The following is a 22,727-nucleotide window of genomic DNA, read 5'->3' as shown; positions in this document are numbered from 1 at the left end:
ATTTCTGAATAAATTCCTCATAGAGTGTAGGGCAAATCCTCACTTTATAATTAAATAAATACATAATCGAGAATTAAAATCATGAATAGTTAATTTGAAGGCAAGTAAAATATCAAACAACTCGCTTTACTGTATTTAGTAGGTACCTATTGAGAATGTATCTCATGCATATAAAAATAAAAATTTAAAAATACACATAATTATAAAATAAATACATTTATCGAAATGTAAAATCTAAAACTATTACAACGAAAATTTTGACAAGTTATATATGTACAATTAAATACCAAGGGAAAAAATTCAAAACAAAAATTAACACTTTCAATGCTTCTTTCTATCTTTATTATTTATCATGATACCTTTTTTTCTTCTTTTTATTAAAATCATGATACCTTTATCTATTAATAATCCTATTGATATGGCTCAGTTACGAGTTAAATACTTAATATGCGTATTACATTTTTTTTTACGAGTTTCAAGGTAAATCAGGTTTTAGATCCTTTTGTTGACGTAATGCGCAAGCAGTCCCGGCAGCGTCGTTGAAAATAAGAAAAAAAAAAGGTTCTAGATCCTTTAAAATGTTTTCAATAATAAGTGGCCATATTTTTGGGGGAAGATAATATTATTGTATTTGTATATATATATTATATTTATGTTTAATGATCCAGCTGATTTCCTCTAAAAAGGTATGTAACAATGAAAAATAATTTTATTTGTTATTACAGTGTTATTATTAATACTATTTTATAAAGATTTATATTTTATGCTTCAAATTATTTACTGAAATAGAAATCTTTTTAAAATAGCATTGTTTAAGAAAATGAAAATAATTATTCAGAATTATGGTTTAGTATGTAGGCACTAGGCAACTGTTTTTATTCGTGTTGTGTATATTATAGGTAATACTTTCATCTAATCATTTATTAGGTAGCAATAGGTAAGATTTTAATTGTAAAATTTTTTTCCGGCTTTTGTAGTAAATTACAACATGTAATGTGTTTTATTCATAAATACATTTTTAAAACATATCTTATCGTTGTTATAAGGGGACAGTGACACCGTAGTTGATCACCTTCATCAGGTGAGGTCATCTATATATTATCGATTTGAACTGAAAAAAAATGTAGTATTTTATATATTATATACCGAGTGATCCGTCAAGTATGATCACCCTTATTTGATTTTTTAAAAATGCATTTCTCACGAGTAAAATTTTGATTTTAGAATTATAAAATACACAAAAAGACTATATATTTTCAAATACCTTCTTAGAAGTTATATGGGTGTCTACTACGACAATATATATATAGGTACTTCGCTACTACTAAGATCATGACCAGTTAATATGTGAAAAAACCGGTTTTAGACGGAGAATTTAGTCGTGATCTTCACGTACCGGGAGTAGACACTCGTATTATTTTAAATGAAAATGAGATTCGCTAAATTCTTACCAGATACCCGATTATATATTTGAAAATATCGATGATATAATGGTATGCAAATATTTACGTTTATTATGTTAAGTGTTAACGAGCAGTGTTTGGGTTATTAAGCTTTATGCATAAAGGATAAATTATCCTGGATAATAGTCCTTAGTAATATCATATCATATAAGATATAAACACTAAATAGATGTAAGTAAGTATTTAATAGTCTAGTACTTATTAGTTATTACTTGTTAAACTCGGACAACATTCAAAAATTATTAAATACTTATAAATTGATAATAATTAATAACTATTAATTACTATCGATTATTAAAAAGTTCTAATTATCATAGCTCTCGTATTAAAGCGGGGGAACAGGTTATGTATGATAGATCGCTCTTCCCTCCCCCTGGGTTTTCTTAAGTATATGCACTTGTAAATTACAAAAATCATAATTTTGAATTATTAAAAAAGGTGGGGGGGGGGAAGATATGAGTGAGAACTCTTGGTGAATCACTCTGTATATATCATCACAACAGATGAACAGAAACATATACGAGGTACATATGCATATTATATATATTCACATTTGCTCTGAGCCACAGTTGCGTTGGTAGATCATTTGGACTAGTCGACCCGGCAACTTCTCCGTGTTTAGTTAGTGCGCGTTCGAGGTAATTCCGAATCACGTGCTTTTGTTTTTTATTATAATTTTCGGCTTCTTATTTGTTCAACACAAATTGTATTATTATTTTTTCAGTTATAAATTGCAAGAAATTTACATCTGACAGGCGTACTATATATAGTACCTAACCTGAAAGTGGATTAACGTGTACATTTTCGAGTGTATACATAATAAACTGATAAGCAGACATTGAAGCAATTAATACGACCGATGGAATCATAAAACATTAAGTGGGTACACGTACTAATCAATAAAAGAAATATTTTAGAAAATAATTAGCTACAGTAATTGCTGGTTGTGCTGTTCTAAAGTTGTTGTTCTATGCGATTAGCGATAATATTTAAAACGGCTGATAGTTACTATATAGGTATAGCTATATAATATATATGTACCTATATAGGTACGTATACATTTTTGTTGATTGTTATTTCAAAAGACTGTATGTTTGATAAGCCTTATTTGTACAAGTTTAAACCGTATGAATTATTATATAATTATATATTATAACATAGTTGAAATATACATGGTTATTGCATATTATATTATACTCTCTCTCAACCAAATATTTGATGATAAAAATAAAAATGGCAGCGTAAAGGGAGTCAATAATAATCAAGTATTTATGCGCGGGAAATTTTATGCCAGCTGCTGAAAGCTAGCGATTTTTCATGATAAGAAAAATTGATATATTTTGTAATATCCCTTTAAGCATCAATTTTGTATCTGATGATAATAATCATAGTCGATATGCAATAACCTGTATATTTTAACCATGTATTATAATTTATAGTATACCTATATTTTATGTTAAAATCTTGGAATCTGTTTTACTAAATTTATCAAAATTATCTCTTACACCACTTTTCGACTAGAATTCCATTATAGGCTTATAATATGCAACCATTTACATACTTAATTATTATGTTTCTGTCTGTTTATATGATCTTAATAATTCACGCACATAATGCTAATCAATTATTACATATACTATTAAAAGTAGTAGATAATTAAATTAAGTCATATAAAAGTTCATAATTTGAAAAAAATAACGTCTTCAAAATAAATACATCGTGATTTATCATCCGAAACTTTGTCAAAGTATTTACATATATAATCAGTATTTTATTCATGGCGAACAAATATTTCTGAATAAGCATATAATATATTTATTAATTGCTATTGGCGTAAAATATTGTCTACTTATTTTGTTGTAATTACACGTATTAGTAGGTAGATACTAATTAGGTATAAATATGTTTACGAACCTATACAATATATAGAGAGTACATGCAGAGGCGCAAATCTAGGGGTGCAGGGGGAACTGCCCCCCTTAATTTGGTAAGTAGGTGGTCAATTGATTGATACTCGATGGTCAATTTTCAGACATTACAATAAGTATACATCAATATACTTATATCATATTATATTTTTATTTGATACATTTTAATATTATTATTTATATATAAGTGAGCATAGTGAAATTTTTTTTTAATAGGTGGGTATTGAATAATTTTCCCTCCCCCCCATGATTTAAATTAGTTTGCGCCTCTGAGTACATGTTATATTAGAGCATAATTATTAATTAATAACGTACTAATTTAATTTGTGTAGGTGTTTCTAAATAAAATAAAAATGGACAATTGGAAGAAAATATCGATTTTGGTCGGTGTGTTTGCGTTTATGAGAGAATTGCGACCCATTGAACCATTTTATGCCGCGTATATGACTAGTCCGTACATTAATTGTACTGTGGAACAGGTAATGCATCCTTAAATTATTTAAATATATTGTACAATCATCTTTAAGAGAAAAGTAGCTTATACTTAATTTAAAATTGTTCATTCATTTTTTTCGTGAAAATAAACCCAAAGAATATAGTTGTTTTGAAGTTCATTGAATATTTAAGCAATTAAATAGTTACGTGATACTCAAAATAGTTGACAGACCATTTATAATATACTTAAGCTTTTTAATTATTATATTCTCACGTATAAAAATGGCACTATTTTATTTTCATATATTTGGATGACTTCTATGAACAAATTAATTGTTGTAATCAACAGTCGGTATACCTGACATCACAGGTCATAAACGGTTAATTGTTATTTATATTTTAAAATGAATATGTAATATATATTTGATATTATATTATATATATTACTGGCTTGAACAACGCTGATAGGTATTTTTAACAATAAAATTGATTGTAATTTTAATTTTAAAACAATATAATAGAAATCGGTTCATATTTTATATGATGTAAAAACATCTTACACTAAAAGTCTTAAGAGTTAAGACTGTATATTATAATAAGGCACAAAGTGGTTAGTGCAGACCTTTAAAATTAATATTTTATAAAAAAGTATGGCATATATAATTGGAACTTATTTTATCAACTTAACAAATTCAATAACATCAGTTTTTCTTAAATTATAAATATTGTTGATTAAGAAACATTTTTGTTTATAATACCAATTGTGCTCTAGAGATTATATTATACTGTATATTATATTTTCTTATTTTCATTTGTGTTTGTAGTTATTTTTATTCGTAGAATTAGTAGAATTAAGTAAATGTCATAAAAAAAATTGAAGATTTTATAAATTTAAAATTTTGAGCAGCTATTTTTTCATTAATTTCCATAAGCGTCAAGAAAACAGTAAATGCTATGCAATATTACAATATGTATTTTGTTATATATTATACTCACTATACAAAATACGCATACATTGTTCTTATACGTGTGTTAATCCTCATTACTTCTAATAATATCATTATTCATTAAAAATAATAGAGAACTGTAGGTTTAGGTATGGTCATTGCAGGTACCTATCAACATTTAATTTTAACTCCAGTGATATAAAAACATTTCAATGCATACTTTAATGTTTAGGCAAAATATTTGTTAGCGGATTAAACGTAAAAAAAAAAAAAATAAATAAAAATAATGAACAACACAATTAAATAGGTAATTACTAATTAACTATATTGGTACAACATTATAAATTGCCATTATGGTATCATACCCACATAATAAATTATTTATAGGCATATAATAGCATTTTAAAATCATTTTATAAGAAAAGTTATTAATATTCATATTATTTGAGAGGACGCTACACACATATTTTATGTCTCCGTCTACAAGTGCGTGACATAGCAAATATACGGTTATAGCAGATCACGTTTAATTCCGTTAATTTAAAAATTTGAGTGAATTGACTTATTATGAACTGGATGATAAGAACATTATCAGTGTATCGATTTTGTGGGTTTTTTAAAATAATTTAATTTTTAAGTGAATTATGAGCTTTTTTAATTTACGCTTTTTATATAAACACAATCTAGCAGTTCTATTTGTTTTTCAATTTTAGTCGAAACCGTAGATTTTATTTTTTATTTTAGATTCTTAAATATTTTATTTTTTATTTTGAGTCTGTCATCACGTTTTGGAGTGGAAATAATGCTTTGATTTTTGACTTCGGTCCCTCTTTGAAAAGGAAAAGTAGTACTTTTAAAATAGTAGTTTTCAAAAGCGTCAGGAAAAACCCTAAAAAAGTAAAGAAAAAATGGGAATTTTTACGCATAACCAGTTTTCAAAAAAATCGATTTTCTTATTTTGATGTAACTCTATAACAAATTATTGTAAATACATGAATTTTTCACCAAATGTTTACATTAGCGTTGTTTATTTACGATTAAATTTCCAAAATATTTTGACTTTTCAAAGCCATTTAGTTGAAAATTTCGATCTGTCTAAGTTTTTTTTTGAAATGCTAATAAAAAAAATTTGGATATTCAAAAAATCTTTTAAATTTAATACAAGGTTTATTATAAGTTGTACTTGTCATAGTAAAAAAAAATCAAAAATCGTTAGTCACAGTTTTTGTTGATGAGCATTTAAAGTTCAAATATTTATGAAATATGCCAAAATCGCGAAAATGTACATGGAATTGTGAAGTTCAAATTAATAAAATTGTTGTGATTTAAAATATGCCTATGGTTAAAAACCCCAACACCAGGTTCTCCATAAATTTTCTTCAAATAATTGTTAAACAAACACCAGAGTCATATAGAAAACATTTTGTGAGCGTATAAAATTTATATTTAAATATTGTGCGTGTATAAAATATATTATATTTTAAATATAGGGAATATAATATATATCCTACACTGACAAATCAGCTCCGTTCAGAATCGTTTGTTGCATACAATTATACCTGTCTTTGCATTCAAATTTAACACATCCATTATAGTGACTTATACTCTCTATCTCTACTTACAGCAGAGAGGAGATAACCACATGCCCACCTTTTTTTCTTCATTTTTACAAGAATATACATAATCTAAACAATTATCTAAGCACAATAAGTATATGCAAGATGTGAATTATAAAAACATAGTGGGGTTGCGTGAATAAGGAGCTACCCATTAGTAGCACTTAGTTTGGAAGTTGCGTTATTGTGGAATGAAGTTAGATGATCTTTAAACCATTTTCTTTTAAGTCTACGGCGGGGATTTCCAGGATGTGACGGTATATATGCTACCATATAGATGCCAAATTCAAAATCTGGTTTATATTTTCCACAATAACTACAATAATTTATTAACGTCGAATTTAAAAATTCAGCTATATCCTGAGTTCTCTATCATAATTATTTATACATCAGACTAATACGCGACTTGTTTAAATAATATTTTTACTAACATATTAGCAAAGTAAATTATTTTTACAGGAAAATAATGCGCACTAATTATTTACATTTTTGCATACTATAATAGAATATTGTTATATTAACATATTTAACTATATATTCTCTTGACATATTTTAAACAAATATTTAATTATAGTAACAACATTACAATAGTACATATATTCATTATTTGTGAAATCAAATATAACTACTATACAAAAAAATACAGTTACAATTACAGCATAATATAATTTTTACAATTTTTTTCGTCTTTATGAAGCATTGTATTAACCTTAAATAATTTTATATACGTACCGATTACGCAAATGTATTGATTTGAAAGTATTAAAGAAAGAATAGTTTTTTAAATTTTCATGAAAAAATAAAAAAACAGTTAAATAAATACAAATATATTTATTCTGTATTTAATTAACAGATATGAAATTTCAAAAACATTATTAAATGCACTACAGAGGCTTATAGAAATTTAATTTACCTTATACATTTGTTAAATAATAGTATAATGGGAACAAATAAAGATAATATGTTTCAATTAAAGATATATTATATTATATTATATTATTTTAATTATAGTTACCTTCATTGTTAAATAGTTTTAAAGAACAATTCATTTTTTTTATCGAATAAACTAAATGTTCTTTTTAATCTTAAAATATAGGTGACAAAAAGTTGTAAATGTTAACAACAAATTTAAAAATTTTGTTTTTTCATCTTTTCTTATCAAAATCTATAATCCTTTAACAAATATCAAACATTTACCAATGTTAAATACAATGAATGTAAATTTTTAAATATAATTATTAGGTAATTGATATAGTTCATAATTAATAATTATTATAATGTCACACAACAGTATAATAGGTACATGTTTGTACTTATCCAGTGGCGTACACAGGAGGAGTGGGATAATAGTCTGACCCCTCTTCTTTGCTCGTATGATTATTACTTTTAAAAATATATTTATCAACCTCTAATTGTCATCAACTAATAAGCAAAGACATAAATTCATATATCATTCATATGGCTTATATTAGCTATAGTCAATAACTAATAATATATACTTAGGTAGGTTGAATTCCTTTTTGGAAAAAACATTGTATTTGCATAAGTTCCAATTCCCTTAATTTAATCAGAAATTTTATAGTAAAAGTATGAACTACTTATATGAAAGACCTTGTATTAAATTTTTAAACCTTACCTGTTCAAATTAAATGTCTTATACATTTCTAACTACAAACCTCCATCGAAAAGTTTATGATCAGATTATTTTTCCTACTAGAAAAGTTAAGAAGTTAAAGTTGTACAAACATTTTAAAATATCTCACCTGAGATTAATAGACTGAATAAAATAAAAATAAAATTGTAATTAATTTCAACGATGCTAAATTTTATATTTTTGTGTTACGTAGTTATATGTATAAAGTTCAAATTTCTCAAATCATTTTATCGGCTTAAATAAAAAATGCACCCTGTGGCTTGGTGAGGCGCGGTCGTACTCTCAATCTGCGGAAACGCACTCAGAAGTTGCGAGCTCCCGGGTTGATGACCACCCGGGATCTTTAGCAATATATATCCTTGCCACACATATACAGACACGTGTTATAACCCCACCAACTTGAAAAACCTATAAGCAAAAATATACAAAAATAACCCCTGCCGTACCACCCCACGCCTAATTTCATATAACATCATGCACCAGATTCACGATTTTATTAAATTGTCTGCACATCGTTGTAAAACATTCATATGAATTACAATATAACATTTATTTGAAAACAATAGGATTTTGATTTAGTCCAGACGAGTACGTATATAAAATATTGGTTATAAATCGTTTTCTCTAAAATTTTTCATATAACTTTACTCGTCGAGTTACCTGATCTATAGGTATATATAACTCAGATTAGCAACAATAATTTACACCTGTAGTGACAGTTTTTTGGTTGATATCTACTTACAATTATTAATTATGCTTACACATACACATATGCATGCTCTATGCCTGTAATTTTCTAAAGCACTAATAAATAATCGACAAAAGTTGTTATTGGTTTTTTATGATATACCTATTTATTTAAATTTGAAATCATTTATTTTATTGAATTATATAGCTACTATATATCTATGTTTTAAATAAATCCAACCGATTTATAAGCTATATTAATGGTATTAAAAGGCAAATATAATAAAATAAAGAGTGTTCGTTTGTGTTCCAAATAATGTATTCAGTGTTAACCTAATATACTGGCTATTACTTACCTAATATTCATATATTTAAAATAAAATTACAATTATTGCATTTTTAGGTACCAAAAGAGCTCTACGCCGTAGGATCATATTCCATGTTCGTATTGATCATTATCATATTTTTGGTCACGGATTATGTCAAATATAAACCTGTACTAATCGTCGATGGAATTGGTGGAGTAATTCATTATGTTGCCATAGCAAATCGTCCTTCAAAACTCAGAATACAAGTAATTAATTAGTTAATTTTATTACTATGTATTAAATTATATTACGAAAGCAATTCAATTAAACCTGATATCATTCAGTCATAACCATAAAATATGTCCATCAATAGATAAGCCTCTATAAATGTTTGATCACATTTTCATATATTACATTGAATTGAGGATTACCTATATGGAGTATTGAATATAGACACAATACATTGCAGATAATGAAAAAACAAAAATATTTGCACTTGTTACTTACTTGATAAGGATTACGTAATAATCAAGATTCAAAATAAATCGATAACTAAAAACAATATACAGGGTGATTCTTTTAAGTGGGTACACTAATTATCTCGAAAAGTATTTATTTTTTTCAAAATATTTTTTTACATGGTTTCAAGTTGTTAAAAACCAATGTTTTCATTAAAAATTATATTTTTAAATATTTTTTATCCTTATAATTTTTTAAGTTTTTTACTTTTTTGAATGACAACATAGAGTTTTAATTTCATATTCCAAAGCAGAATATTTTTCTAAATATTTTGATTCATAAAAATCGAATTTAGGATGAGTAGTTTATGAGTTATATGTATTTAAAGTTTAGACAAGCGGAGTAGTGGACAAACATTTTGCGGGGTAACCTCGTACCACTCCACTCTGCCAATCTAAACTTTAAATACTTATAACTCAAAAACTACTAGCCCTAAATTCGATTTTTATGAATCAAAATACTCTAAATATACTCTTAATATCTAAACACCTTAGACCTTAGTCTTAAATTTTGAATTTCATTATATGAGTAGATTGATTATAATAATCGTCTGATAAGTTTAAATAATCATTATTTTGATACAAACTAATTTCCGTTTAATTTATTAATAATGATTCCCACGACGGATTGATATAGTAGACAACCAACATTTTTAATGTACCAACATTAATATATATAATATAAAAAAATATATAAAAAACATAAAAAATATAAAAAATATTAATATAAAAAAAATAAAAAAATATTCATTTAAATTTGATCAATAATGCCATAGTTTATTTTTTACAGTTTGGACAGGCATTCTATGGTTTCTTTTTTTCCGCCGAAGTTGCTTTATTTGGATACTTGTATGCAATGGTAGAAGAAAAAGAATTTTATCAAAAAATAACTGGTCACGCAAGAGCTGCAACATTGACGGGAAAATTTTTTTCATCGTGCTTTTCTCAAATTCTAGCCATCGTTTATGGAACTCCTCCGTTCAACGCGCTTGTGTATATGTCTATTTTCGGTAAATATATCAATTTCTTTTACACATTTCTGAATAAATCATTCAGTTATAACAAACATTTTGAAAATATGAAAATGAATCTGTCGATAAAATGATATCATTTTATTTATTATATTGTACAGCACATTATAGATACAATTAACATCATAATATCAATTGGTATAAAAACATCAAAAGTATAGTACCTACTTATAGGTATGGACATTTTGCGTTTAATACATTTTTAAACGTTCAACTGTATTTTGGATGTATATTTTATGATTTATTATATTCACATCTAGACAAAAATAAAAATAATAACATGATATTTTGTCCGCTTTTCGGAAAATCATTAAATCATATATTTAGTTTTCACTGTTATAAAATGTAACAAATATAGAGCAAACAATAAATTCGGATGTGTCAAATAATACAACAGGGTTTATCAAGCTTAATTAATATATTACTTAAACAGTATTGATTTGGTTTACAAAATAATATTTATTTATTCGTTAATGTTTTGTATAATTGAATAATGATTAAACGATTTAACGATTTAACTTAATTACGATTAATGGTTAATAATTGTAGTTATTGTTTGGTTATTATCGTAATTGTAGAAAGTAAAATAAATAAATGTTATATCCAGCCCAAAAACATATACGATGTACCTACATCGGCTACATCATACTATAAATGCTCAAGTACTTATTAATATTTTTAATGCATAGGTTATAATTATTATAGAATATGATCATACATTTAAATATCCAAAAAACTATTTAACATATATCACCATTCGATTCTTACCATTCTAACCATTCAGATTTTCAATAAATATTGTTTAAAATAGTATTTCATGTTTTGGTAGACAATAGGAATTTGCCAATATAGGGCTCTACTCTGCATAAATTACAATTTAAAATAGAATAAGTGTTCTTAAATAAGTTTGATTGTTTACCTAATAATAATAAATAACACTTATGCAATACAAATAAAGGTTATAATGAGTAAGGTAAGTATAGGTACCTATGCCTAATCATAAAACAATTTGCATATCAAATTGTATGTACAAAAGTACAAGCACAAAATATTTACAAATGAAAAAATTAAATTGTGTAAGAAGTTGCATTTATGTAAATTAATTTAAGTTGAAGATTTAAGCACTTATGTCTGCAGTAGGTAAAATGTATAATTATATATTATTTACTGTTAATTGTTTAACGCTTAATGTGGAAAAGATTTTTCAAAAAATGTATTTAATCTAATCATATTATTTTTTTTCTTTATCTATTACAATAAAATAGTATTAAAATTCAAAATATAGAATATGACACGAATAATAATATAATATAACATTGGTAACTCAAATAGCATATTAAATATATTAAATAATAAATTGTTTTACGAGTGTAATAGTTCCAATTTGTTCTACACATTTGTACAATTTTTAATAAAATTACAAAATGAAAATAAGATATTATCACGTTAATTATTTTTACGAATTTAAGTATAATTATTGTGTAACAGTACCGTGCGAGTAGCCGTATCTAACGCACGCATCTTTTCCGTAATTTTGTTAAAATATCGCTGCAAATTTGGTCATCTACGTCCAAATTTTCACAAATTTGGTTAGTAAAATCGCAATTTCAAAAACTATCTAATGGATTCTATAAATTCTCATAATATGTCTCTATAATTTTATTTTTATATAATGAGAATCGAGTTAAATTTCATACTAATTTCAAGTGTCTTAATTACCGTACAGTTTTTGCGTTATCGCGAGCACAGCTCAGTGGTACGCGACCTTTAACCCAAGCTGAGACAAACACGCCACTACGCCACATGTAAAATCTAACTATAAAAATAAAAATATTATTAATAAAATTAATAAAATGAATATACAGGATGTTCGCCTAAACATACCTACAAATAATCCCGATTTGAGCCATCCTTCTTCACCAAATAATTCAAATAGTCCAAATGACGATGGCTGGATACAGTGGATACAACATACCGAATAAAGAAATCACTTCTGAGGAAATCACAAGTTCCTCAGAACCTAAATCTCCAACCATAAAAAATATCATCAGAAATAAAAAACTATTTACATAAAAAAAAATCGATTTGAAGTGCTATCACAAACTGAACAAATTAAAGTCGACACAATTACATCAAACTCAGATGAAATAACCACGAAGCAAAACCTCAACATCAAAAATTACACATCTACCCACTCCCATAATAGTAAAAAAAAGAGTAAAAGACTTTGTATATTTACGATTTGAGTTCATAGACTGATAGACCTTGTGGGTTCTGAAAACTTTTCATGTAAGTCAATAATCTTAAAGTTCAAACGAAAAATCCGGAAACCTGCATAGCAATAATCCACTACCTACAAAAGGCAAAATCCGAATTCCATACTTACCAATTGCGAGAGGACAAAGAATATTGCATAGTAAAAAAAACTTTCAATCAATAACAGACGCAATAGAAATTAGAATAGCCCTAAAAGAAATTGGTTTTCAAGTACTCCAAATCAAGAATTTTTTACATATAACACAAAAATAAAATAACCTATATTTTTCGTCGACCTTGAACTATCAGAATGAAATAAAGTAATCTTCCGTATAAGCCACATACTTCATATCAAGATTAGATTAGGTTAAAAAAGGTTTAGTAATGATTTTATGATTACTGAATGCTAAAACTTATATACCTACAAATAAAGAAATGAATAATGAATAAACATCATACCAAAATTATGTATTTATGTGCGTATTTAATTTTAAAACATATTAACTGATGTTTTTTTGGCAACTGATTTTTAATCAATGAATAGGTTAATATAATCATTTACAAATTAGATGAGCAAAATAGTAGAAAATATTCATTATAGGTAAATGCTATTCAAGAATCGGGATTTATCAATTTAAAAAATAAATATATTTTGACTCTACTTATGAAATTTAAAATAAAGCTTCACTGCTATACTTAAAAAAAAAAAAAAAAAACTGAATGTGGTATCGCATTTTAATTTACAAACTTAAAGACACAAAACTTAAGGGAATCTATTACTTAATTATTCACCAAATTAATCATTAGGTTAGCTTCTGAGTTCCATTTTTATTATTTTCCCATTTACCACAAACTTAAAGTTTTCAAAATTTAGAGTTTTTCATTACTGCAATTACCTACTACTATAATTTATTACTTTTTTAATAAGAATGGAGAAACTGAGGAATTGTGTAATAACTTTTTTCGTATTTAGGCATTTATTTTAAGTTGTTATCCAAACACTCATAATTGTTACGGCCGAAATCTAACCACTTTATGTTCAGTCAATAAATTATATATCCCCCCCCCCTAGAGTAAAATATAACTACACCATTGCATAATGTGTTGTGTGTATGATAATTGATGATACTAAGAAAGTTATTTATGTGCAACTATTGATCTTAATTGTTATTGTGCGTAATAATATGTATACCTATTATTTATTCATTTCCATTGTGCTCGCTAATATTTCGTTACCTGTTTATAATTGTTTATAATGATATAGGCATGTCATCTACGACTATATGGGCGATTTTTTTACCACCAGTTAAGCACAGTATTTACTTTCCCAGTAAGAAAAAAGTGAAAGAACTGGCGATGGGACAGTCCACTTCCACCATATATAACCCGAAAATGGATAATGATGCTCAGCTGAGCATTGAACAAGCTCCTAAAGATGTGGTATGTAATATAAAGGATTTGAGTAAAATATAAAATTAAAAAAATGCATAATGTTTTAAATTATAAGATGATATAGATCATAATAATTATTAGCATATCATTAAAAAAGTAAACGTATTGTACTATTGTAGGTAGTTATATAGTATTTATATATGCAGTAAGCTCGTAAAAACGTATTAATGAATTAATATTATATACTTTTTTTTTAAATATTGTACTTAAGTATCTACTTACTGTACCTACGCATTATTATTAAAATGTACGAGCTTTAAGAATTCTGATAAAATAATAAAATGTAGGTACCTATAGTATATATTATAATTTATTACACCATAGCATTAAGCAATACACAAACAGTAGTGCAGCAATAGTATTTAATAACGATTATACATAAAACTGACAGCATCGTATATATTATATATATTTTTATAATAACTACCAAAATTGATTGACTATACTATGTGTGGTGGTGTAGGGTTACTGCAGAGGAGATTGCAGGTTACCTCAAAATTTAAGAAAACTGTAGAGATGTTTTCAATGTTCTATAAATGTAGATATTACGTTTACGTAAGACCTGACCGTGTAATTAAATTTGTATTAGTAATTTGTTACAAAATTTAAATTTTTATATAGCCCCCTTACCCCGCCACGAAATACCATCCTGGCAACGATTATCATATTTGTATTACTTTTTATTTTTATGTATCTATAGAAAATCGACAATCCCGAAAAAAACAGTGTCGCGGAACCAGAAAACAGCGTGATCAGTACACTGTCCAAAGATTTCAGACAATCGTATTCCGACCCATATGTCCGTAAGCTCTGTTTTTGGTGGGCAGTGGCGATGGGTGGTTACTTACAGGTCAGTATATTATGTGTATTTGAACAATTTTATAAAACGAATAACTGCACAGACATCTATACACACTATTTTAGGTGTAGTATAGAAGTCTATACGTGTGAATAACACAAATCATGTATCTATTTTTAACAAACACTAAGTCCCCATATTATAGTTGTGATTTCGGAACTAAAAATGTACTTTTCCGTCTCTTGAACATATAATAATTCACACCAAATGTCACCCAAACATCGTGGAAAAACTTAATTCGGTCCGCAGAAAAGAATTTTTTTCATATCTATAATAAATGAAATGAGGTTTTCATTATTTTATCTTTATCTTGACATATTACTTTCGGATGTGGTATCATCATGTTCATTACATTTGTACGGCCTCCAAAAACATTCTGAATTCCTAAAGTGACACTTCCAAAAATATTAATTAACGATTCCTAAATTATACGATTATAAAAATTATAAGATAATATTTGTTTATTTCACTATCCCATTACCTTAAATTGCTATTACAGTAAATTACTTGAAATTTGAACGACACCAAACCTAAACATGTACCTCGGCAATACCTATATTAGCTATTTCATATTTGGCTCGACACACGTATTATAGTAGTGTATATATAATATAGTATATACACAACACACATATATAGTATATACACACACCATATTATTATATTTATTTTATTATATAATAATATACCATGGGTACCAGTTTACTACGCTATAATAGTTCAAGAATTCAAGATAATATTATCATAAACATTATTATATAGGTGTATGCGTACATAAATGTGCTTTACACGTTCGTGTTGGAAGAAAACGAAGACACGGAGTTTACGTTGTACAACGGCGCGGCAGAATCGCTCAACACGCTCCTTGGTGTGTAAAGTAAAATGTAATATAAAATAATATACTAAGTCCATATTTTTATTTTTTTTTTTAATACCCTCGGCAACATGGGCCATTGGGTTTACAGTGAGAAATATATATAAGAAGAAAAAATTACATGAATTGTATCTATATCTAAATTATACTAAATTTTGGTTAGAAGATTGGCGGCTGTGATGAATTGTATGATGTTGGTAATGAATTGAGGATTGTTGTTTAATATTTCTGAAAGTGATGATTCGGGCAGGATGAAGCTTGTTCGGGTATTGAGATATGTTAGGCAATCGGTGAGGATGTGTTTGATGGGTTACTTGAACACCGCAGGTTGTGCATATTGGAGGTTCTTCCCTGAACATTAGAAAACTGTTGTGTGTCCTATTCTCAGTCTGGTTGTTATTACTTCGAATTTTCTATGGATTTCGAAGGGAAATGTCCAATTTATTGTCAGTGTTATGTTTTATGTGGTTTAATTTTGTGTAATAAGATGTCCACTTTTGATGCCAACTTTGTTGACATTCCTTTATTATAATAATTCGTATGTCAATGGGAGAAAAGATTTTTATGGACGATGATAGAGGTGATGTGATAGCATTTTTTGCTACAGATCATCGAGTTCATTTTCTATGTTGGAATGTCCGGGGATCCAAAAGAGTTTGATTTTGATGTTATTGTGGTATTGTAAGGTGTAGATTTTGTTTTGAATATGTAGGCAAATTTCTGAAGGATTATATTGTTGATCGCACTAAGGGAGTCGGTGAAGATAATGGTGTCTTGTAGTTGATGATCGGATATTATCTCGAATGCTTTTAAAATGGCTATTGATTCGGCTGTGAAAACTGAGCAAGAGTTAGGAAGTTTATATAAGAATTCCGTGTCATTCCAAATGACTACAGCGCCGACATCGTCTTGGCTTTTGGAAGCATCCGTGTACATTTTTTCACTTGTGATATTTTGTATTGTGTGAAAATATTCGTTTTTGAAGATACCAGAGTGTGTCGCCTTTTTTGAATATGGAGAGATTAGTGTTGGTTTCGATGAGATTTTTCCATTGGGGTGTCAGGGAGGGGGTAATAGTGTAAGTCCATATTGTGGCCGAACAGAAGTGGGAATCTCAGCCTGGGTGGATGTCATTGCGGTTGTAATAAATCGATAGTGAATTGAAATTAATTTAACCCTTCCATGAGACAAAAATCTTTAACTCTTTTCAAAATAAGAACACACTGCTTTGACGTATCCAAATGAATCGCTAATCGACTTTCGGACCCACCCCCACCACCATCAGTGTCGAATCGTTCTGTGATTGGTCACAGCAAATATACTACAGTCGTTGCCGTTGGTCGGTTATGATCGTCCAACTGACGGTAGCAGATATTACTATTAGTGCGGAGACATGCGCGAGTTTCGACTGGTTTTCGTTCACCGCGTTGTACGTTCTTATTTGGAACAAATATGTTAATTATTATTATTTGTTATGCACTGAAATAAAATAATCGAAAACATGTTCAAATCCAATTTGTGTAAGTATACCGGATAATCCTTTAACGTAAGACCATCATTATTTCTATTTCTAAAGCTTTTTATGTTGTTAAAAATATATTTTTACGTGATTTTAAATCGCTAAGAAACAACATTTTTCAAAACAAAATAATTTTTATTGTTATAGTTTTTTAATGATAGATGCTTTGAATTCCTTCTTCTAAAACAATATATTGTTTTGGAGTACCTACTTCGATAAAGGTAATACAATTTAATTCGAGTAATTAATGAATTATAACTTAAGTACCTAATACTTAATAAGTATTTAAAGTTGTGATGATCGATGTGGAGTGGTACAGGGGTAGATACCCCACAAAATGTTGAACACTACTAATAAAATAATAAACTACTTATTCAAAATCTTATTTTAATCAATGGAAATACTTCAAATAATATTCAGATTTGAAGTATAAAATTAAAAATGTGCTTAAATGTTGTTATTCAAATAAGTAAAAAATATAAAATGACTAAAAAGTACCTAAATAAATACATTTTTATACTTAGTTATTTTGTAATGTTTTAACGACAGATGTATAATAAATACGGTAAATGTATGTTAAATAGTAAAATATATATTTCAAAATGCATTTGTAAGTATTAGCTATATTGTTCGTACATTTATACAAAACGAGATCGAAACCGTAATAATATTTTTTACAGAAACAATGTAAAAACTTGTTAAGTATTGTAAATATGACGATTAACGTGCTGTAAGTATAGGTGTATAACCACTATAACCTTCTATAAGCCACAGCTAGAGAACGAAAACTGCATTCGAGTATTTCTTAATACATAATATAGTACCTTTAAATATTTTACAGGGAATTGAATTTTTATTGAACAATTTTATTGTTTCAGGTGCCTTAGCCGCGTTCGCTATAAGCAAGGTAAATTGGAATTGGTATTTTGTTGGCGACATTTTCTTCGCCGTTGGATCTTTTATTGCCGCCATCGTGTTATTGTGCTGTGTTTATTGCCGAAACTTATGGTACATCTACGCATTCTACATCATATATGGAATTATGTATCAAACTATGTTGACTATTGCTGAGTGAGTTTATTTCACGCGTATTTGAACATCTTTTTACGATATTAATTTAGATATATAATTAAATTTAAACAATTTAAAATATAATATGGCATTGGTGATATAGGTTATAGGTATATATTCAGAGACACGTGCTTGAATTCGCAAAAATTATTTTCCAATTTCAATTTCAGTTTCGCATATCGGTATATCTTTTTTCGATTTCGTTTTCTGGTTTAATATCAATTTTGGGTTTTAACGGTTTTAACTGGTATTCAAAATTGATATCCAATATCGGTTTCATGCCCTGGTCTCAGACAGTACCTTCATCAGATAGGTACTACCTATAAGATATGAAAGTGACGAAAATTTCTGCAGATGGTTATATTTGAGTACATTGAGGAGGACCACTGAAGAAGTTCACACTTGCATAATATACATCAGAGCCTGCATATTTCTGATATTATGTAAATAGTTACTAAATTAATCTTTTCATCTCATAGATTATACATATCATATGAGAGTAAGCCTTTATATTATATGTATATGTGTGAGTGCCGCATACCTAATAGGTATATATTATATAGTAATTTACTATTATTTTAACAGTCATCATCGTATTATGTTATGTGTATACTATGAAAATAGGTTCCTAATACCTTTTTTTCCTGTTTAAATCACTGCATGGAGGCCGAACTGTTTTCACGTTGCTTAGCCCCCATGCAGCATCGTTTATTTATTAAAGTCATAAATCTATACAAGTAAAAGTAGTCATAACAGTTTTGAGATACCCATTCCTCAGTAACCTGGTATATATGCGAATGCCCCAATCCTGTTATGATTTTACAAAACAATACATCGTAAGTAGGGACAAGCAAGATTAACCCGCTATATCCCCTCACAGCAGTTTTATACAGCAGTATATTTTTTTTAAATATTTTTATCCCTTCATATATCTTCTCGGGCTGACTGCGTCCGCCACCCTAGACATCGCGTTCTGACGCCTCCTCTCGGACCGGACTAGCCAGCCATCCTAGACATCTCGTACTGTTGACATCTTCTCAAGCTGGCTTAGCCCGCCGCTTTCGAATCCCGTACTGACTTCATCTTTCAGCTCCTGTGGCTTGTCGAGCCCTCTCCTCCTCTTCCTCAGAGAGGTCGGTTCGTAGACCGTTCCAGTTCTCGCAGTGGAACAAGGTGTGTTCTGCTGTATCCGAGGGACACTGGCAGTGGACACACCTTGGGCTTGCGGCCCTGGTGAAGCGATGGAGGTAGAACTGGAAACAGCCGTGTCCAGTGAGCGCCTGTGTCATGTGGTAGGACCAGGGGACTACTGGAGTTGTCCTGTTATACCACCTAACCAGATCGGGGATGAGGCGGCGAGTCCAGGCGGCCTTGCTTGAACTGGGCCACCTCGTCTGCCATTCTACGATGGTAGCCTTCCTTTCTTCATTCTTGATCCTATTTCTGGAGACAGGTGGCTCTCCTGGGATCGGTGCTTCGTTGAACCTTCTCCTGATCCTCGTCCTCTCCCGAGCGATAAGGTCAGCTGGCGGCATGTTCGCCAATAGGAAGGCGGCTTCGTCCGAGACCGTCCTGTAGGCTCTGATAGCCCTCAGGGCGGCCACCCTCTGCGGTCTCCTAAGATTTCTGATGGATTTAGCAGTGCCGCAGACGGGAGCTGCCCACACCGGGGCGGCATAGAGCAGCTGGCTCTCGACTATAGATCCCAGGAGTCTTATCTTTCATTGACCAGGCCCGTTGATGTTGGGCATGATCCTGGAAAGAGCTGCCGCCGATCTGGCCGCTTTTTTGGCGACCGTTTCGACGTGTTTCCCAAAGGAGAGACGGATGTCAAGGATGACTCCTAGGCACCGAAGGTGCTTCTTTAGGTCGATCGGCTGACCTCCAATTCTTTAGGTCGATCGGCTGACCTCCAAAGGTTCCTAATACCTATATATCATAATTTTCCAATTCCTGACAACAATTACATATTATCTAACATTAAATTAACATTCACCACGCATCAATGGATAAATCTCATAAAAATGCGTATCTATATATTCTTTTTAAACAGATGTAGGTACATGAATAATTACAAACAAATAATTATAAATCGCACTTGAGTCATACTTACTATTTAATAACTATGATGCATATTTATTTATTAACTTAATATTTCAAATCGATTCGGTCAAAATTTTATTTTCCTACGCCAAAATACTATACCATCAATTATATGTAATCTATTAACATGTAGGTACCTATTAATTATTATTATGATTTTATGCGCCGAATGAATTCAAATTCACATTCATATTCAGTGTACAGTTTACCTGCAGGACAATAAAATTATAACTAAAGTTAAACAGAATAATTTCAAATTAATTAAATACGTGTGTTTTATAATTTTAATTTTCAGGTCTGAAGTTGCCAAACGATTAAATCAAAAGTGCTATGGATTGATTTTTGGATTTAATACTTTTATCGCTGTATGCATAAATACCATTATTATATACGGAGTGATTCAAGGACATTTTATTAAGATCACCATAGCACAACAAGTAATGCACAATTAATATAGTTATTTTTTAGATTGATTTCAAAGAATCACCTATACATTTGTTCATTTGTATTGTTGAAAATTCGTAATCTTAAATTACGAATATATTGTATTAAAATATAATATTAAGGTGATTAAAGATACAATATCTATTAAGACCTATTTTATTTTTCAGTTTTTAATATACACCGTGTTGTATGCGATATTGGCGTTATTCTTTTTTGGATCTTCCATTTTGAAAAAGTTCAAAGATGAAGGAATTGTAGAATACAACTGAAGTTTGAACGAACGTGTTCTATTAATGAACTAGTATAACTGAATATTTTCATTAGAACAAAAGTAATTTTGTGAACAAATAGATTTAATATGAATATTTTGTACACCTGTAAAATTTAGGTATTTTAAGAAGTCATGTATTATAAATGTGTTATTAAGTTTAATATGTATTACAAAATATTTACATTTTTATTTATATACAGCGGTTGTCAATTATTTATTTAAATATACAGAGCGATTCACCAACTTTCCTCTTTTCAAATTTTGATTTTTAGAATTTTTAAGAATAATCAAAGACTGTTTTAAAATACAGAGCAATACAAACTTTTTCAAACAAGACAATCCCTTATAATTATTAATTGATAAAAAGGAATTTTTTTTTAAATGTTCATGTAAATACATTTGCTAAATTCGAATTAGTAGTTACCGAGTCAGTAATGTGTAAGTACCTACTAAAATAAGAATGATAACAAGTTATTAAGATATATAAGCTATGATTATTAAAAAATTATGATGATCTATTAATTTATTGTAATTTTAGAATCATTCGAATTTAATTTTTGATGTTTCAAAATGTTCAAAAAGTTTGAACAGTATTTGTTATTATTATTATACTATGTATATTTGTAAAAATAAAAGTATTATATTAATATGTATGCTATTATAATATTTATTTTAAAGACCCAAAACTTAACTAAATACTAACCTAAAAAATAAATCTGCACCTACTATAAATTATAAATAGTTGAGTCTAATTCAATTTTTTGAGCGGAGCGATGAATGTATTGATTTTACAATGATGTTTGTTTTTTATTTATTTATTTTTTTGTGTCTGTGTAAATGATAAGTTATCGAAATAATGCTATGATGTTCAACTTTAGTAGCTTTTCCGGTTAGGAAGTGAATCTAGTTGGTGCGTCGAGAAAGTCAAAATTTCCAGTAGTTTTCAAAAGCGCGACGGGTAAAACAAAAAATAAGTTTTTATAGACATTTAAAGTTTGAATTTTAAGAAAATACGTTAAAATCATGAAATTTTTTAAATTATTTTGTATTAAAAATTCATATAAATTTATGTTTTTAAGTCTATGATTTGAAAATTCAATACAAGACTCTTTATGAGCTTGTCTAATTTTTAATAAAAACGTCTACTAGAAACCAAATCCATCTACACTACCTCTGCTCTTCGCCACGGAATTTGTCCAACAGTATATCTTAATAATCATCCGCTTTCTCCTGTCCAGTGTATACGATACCTCGGTATTGTTATATTGACCGCCGTCTCACCTGGAAACCT

The 22,727-nt window shown here is 28.5% G+C and overlaps 2 protein-coding genes across 5 annotated transcripts in view; one reads left to right on the top strand and one right to left on the bottom strand.

Annotated features, from left to right (window-relative positions):
- The window catches only part of LOC149058470 (uncharacterized), a 41,477-nt gene that overhangs the window by 13,007 nt on the left and 5,743 nt on the right, over positions 1-22,727 (bottom strand). The window lies entirely within an intron of this gene.
- On the top strand, positions 1,973-22,085 carry LOC107170919 (thiamine transporter 2-like). 4 transcript variants are annotated; one of them, XM_089219894.1, is made up of 11 exons: positions 1,973-2,101; positions 2,188-2,342; positions 3,724-3,870; positions 9,134-9,304; positions 10,347-10,566; positions 14,108-14,283; positions 14,996-15,145; positions 15,917-16,022; positions 18,426-18,618; positions 21,017-21,158; positions 21,333-22,085. In XM_089219894.1, exons 3-11 carry the CDS (start codon positions 3,745-3,747, stop codon positions 21,432-21,434), a joined length of 1,386 nt encoding a protein of 461 aa, XP_089076020.1. In that variant the 5' UTR covers positions 1,973-2,101; positions 2,188-2,342; positions 3,724-3,744; the 3' UTR covers positions 21,435-22,085. The 4 variants fall into 4 exon arrangements, with proteins under 4 accessions (XP_089076020.1, XP_089076021.1, XP_089076023.1 ...); XM_089219895.1 differs by lacking the exons at positions 1,973-2,101; positions 2,188-2,342 and adding an exon at positions 2,383-2,512; XM_089219897.1 differs by lacking the exons at positions 1,973-2,101; positions 2,188-2,342 and adding an exon at positions 2,459-2,479.

This window comes from Diuraphis noxia, unplaced genomic scaffold (genome assembly GCF_037042655.1).
Source record: "Diuraphis noxia isolate RWA-SAM2 unplaced genomic scaffold, SU_Dnox_SAM2 contig0002, whole genome shotgun sequence".
Classification (NCBI taxonomy): Eukaryota; Metazoa; Arthropoda; class Insecta; order Hemiptera; family Aphididae; genus Diuraphis; species Diuraphis noxia.
This window is presented reverse-complemented; position numbering and strand designations above follow the sequence as displayed.

Bases quoted from the DNA above. Each gene is read 5' to 3' on its own strand.
- LOC107170919 (XM_089219894.1), top strand. From the start codon at position 3,745: ATGGACAATTGGAAGAAAATATCGATTTTGGTCGGTGTGTTTGCGTTT. The intron at 10,567-14,107 runs GTAAATATATCA...ATAATGATATAG, and splicing joins TGTGTATATGTCTATTTTCG to GCATGTCATCTACGACTATA. The intron at 16,023-18,425 runs GTGTGTAAAGTA...TTATTGTTTCAG, and splicing joins ATCGCTCAACACGCTCCTTG to GTGCCTTAGCCGCGTTCGCT.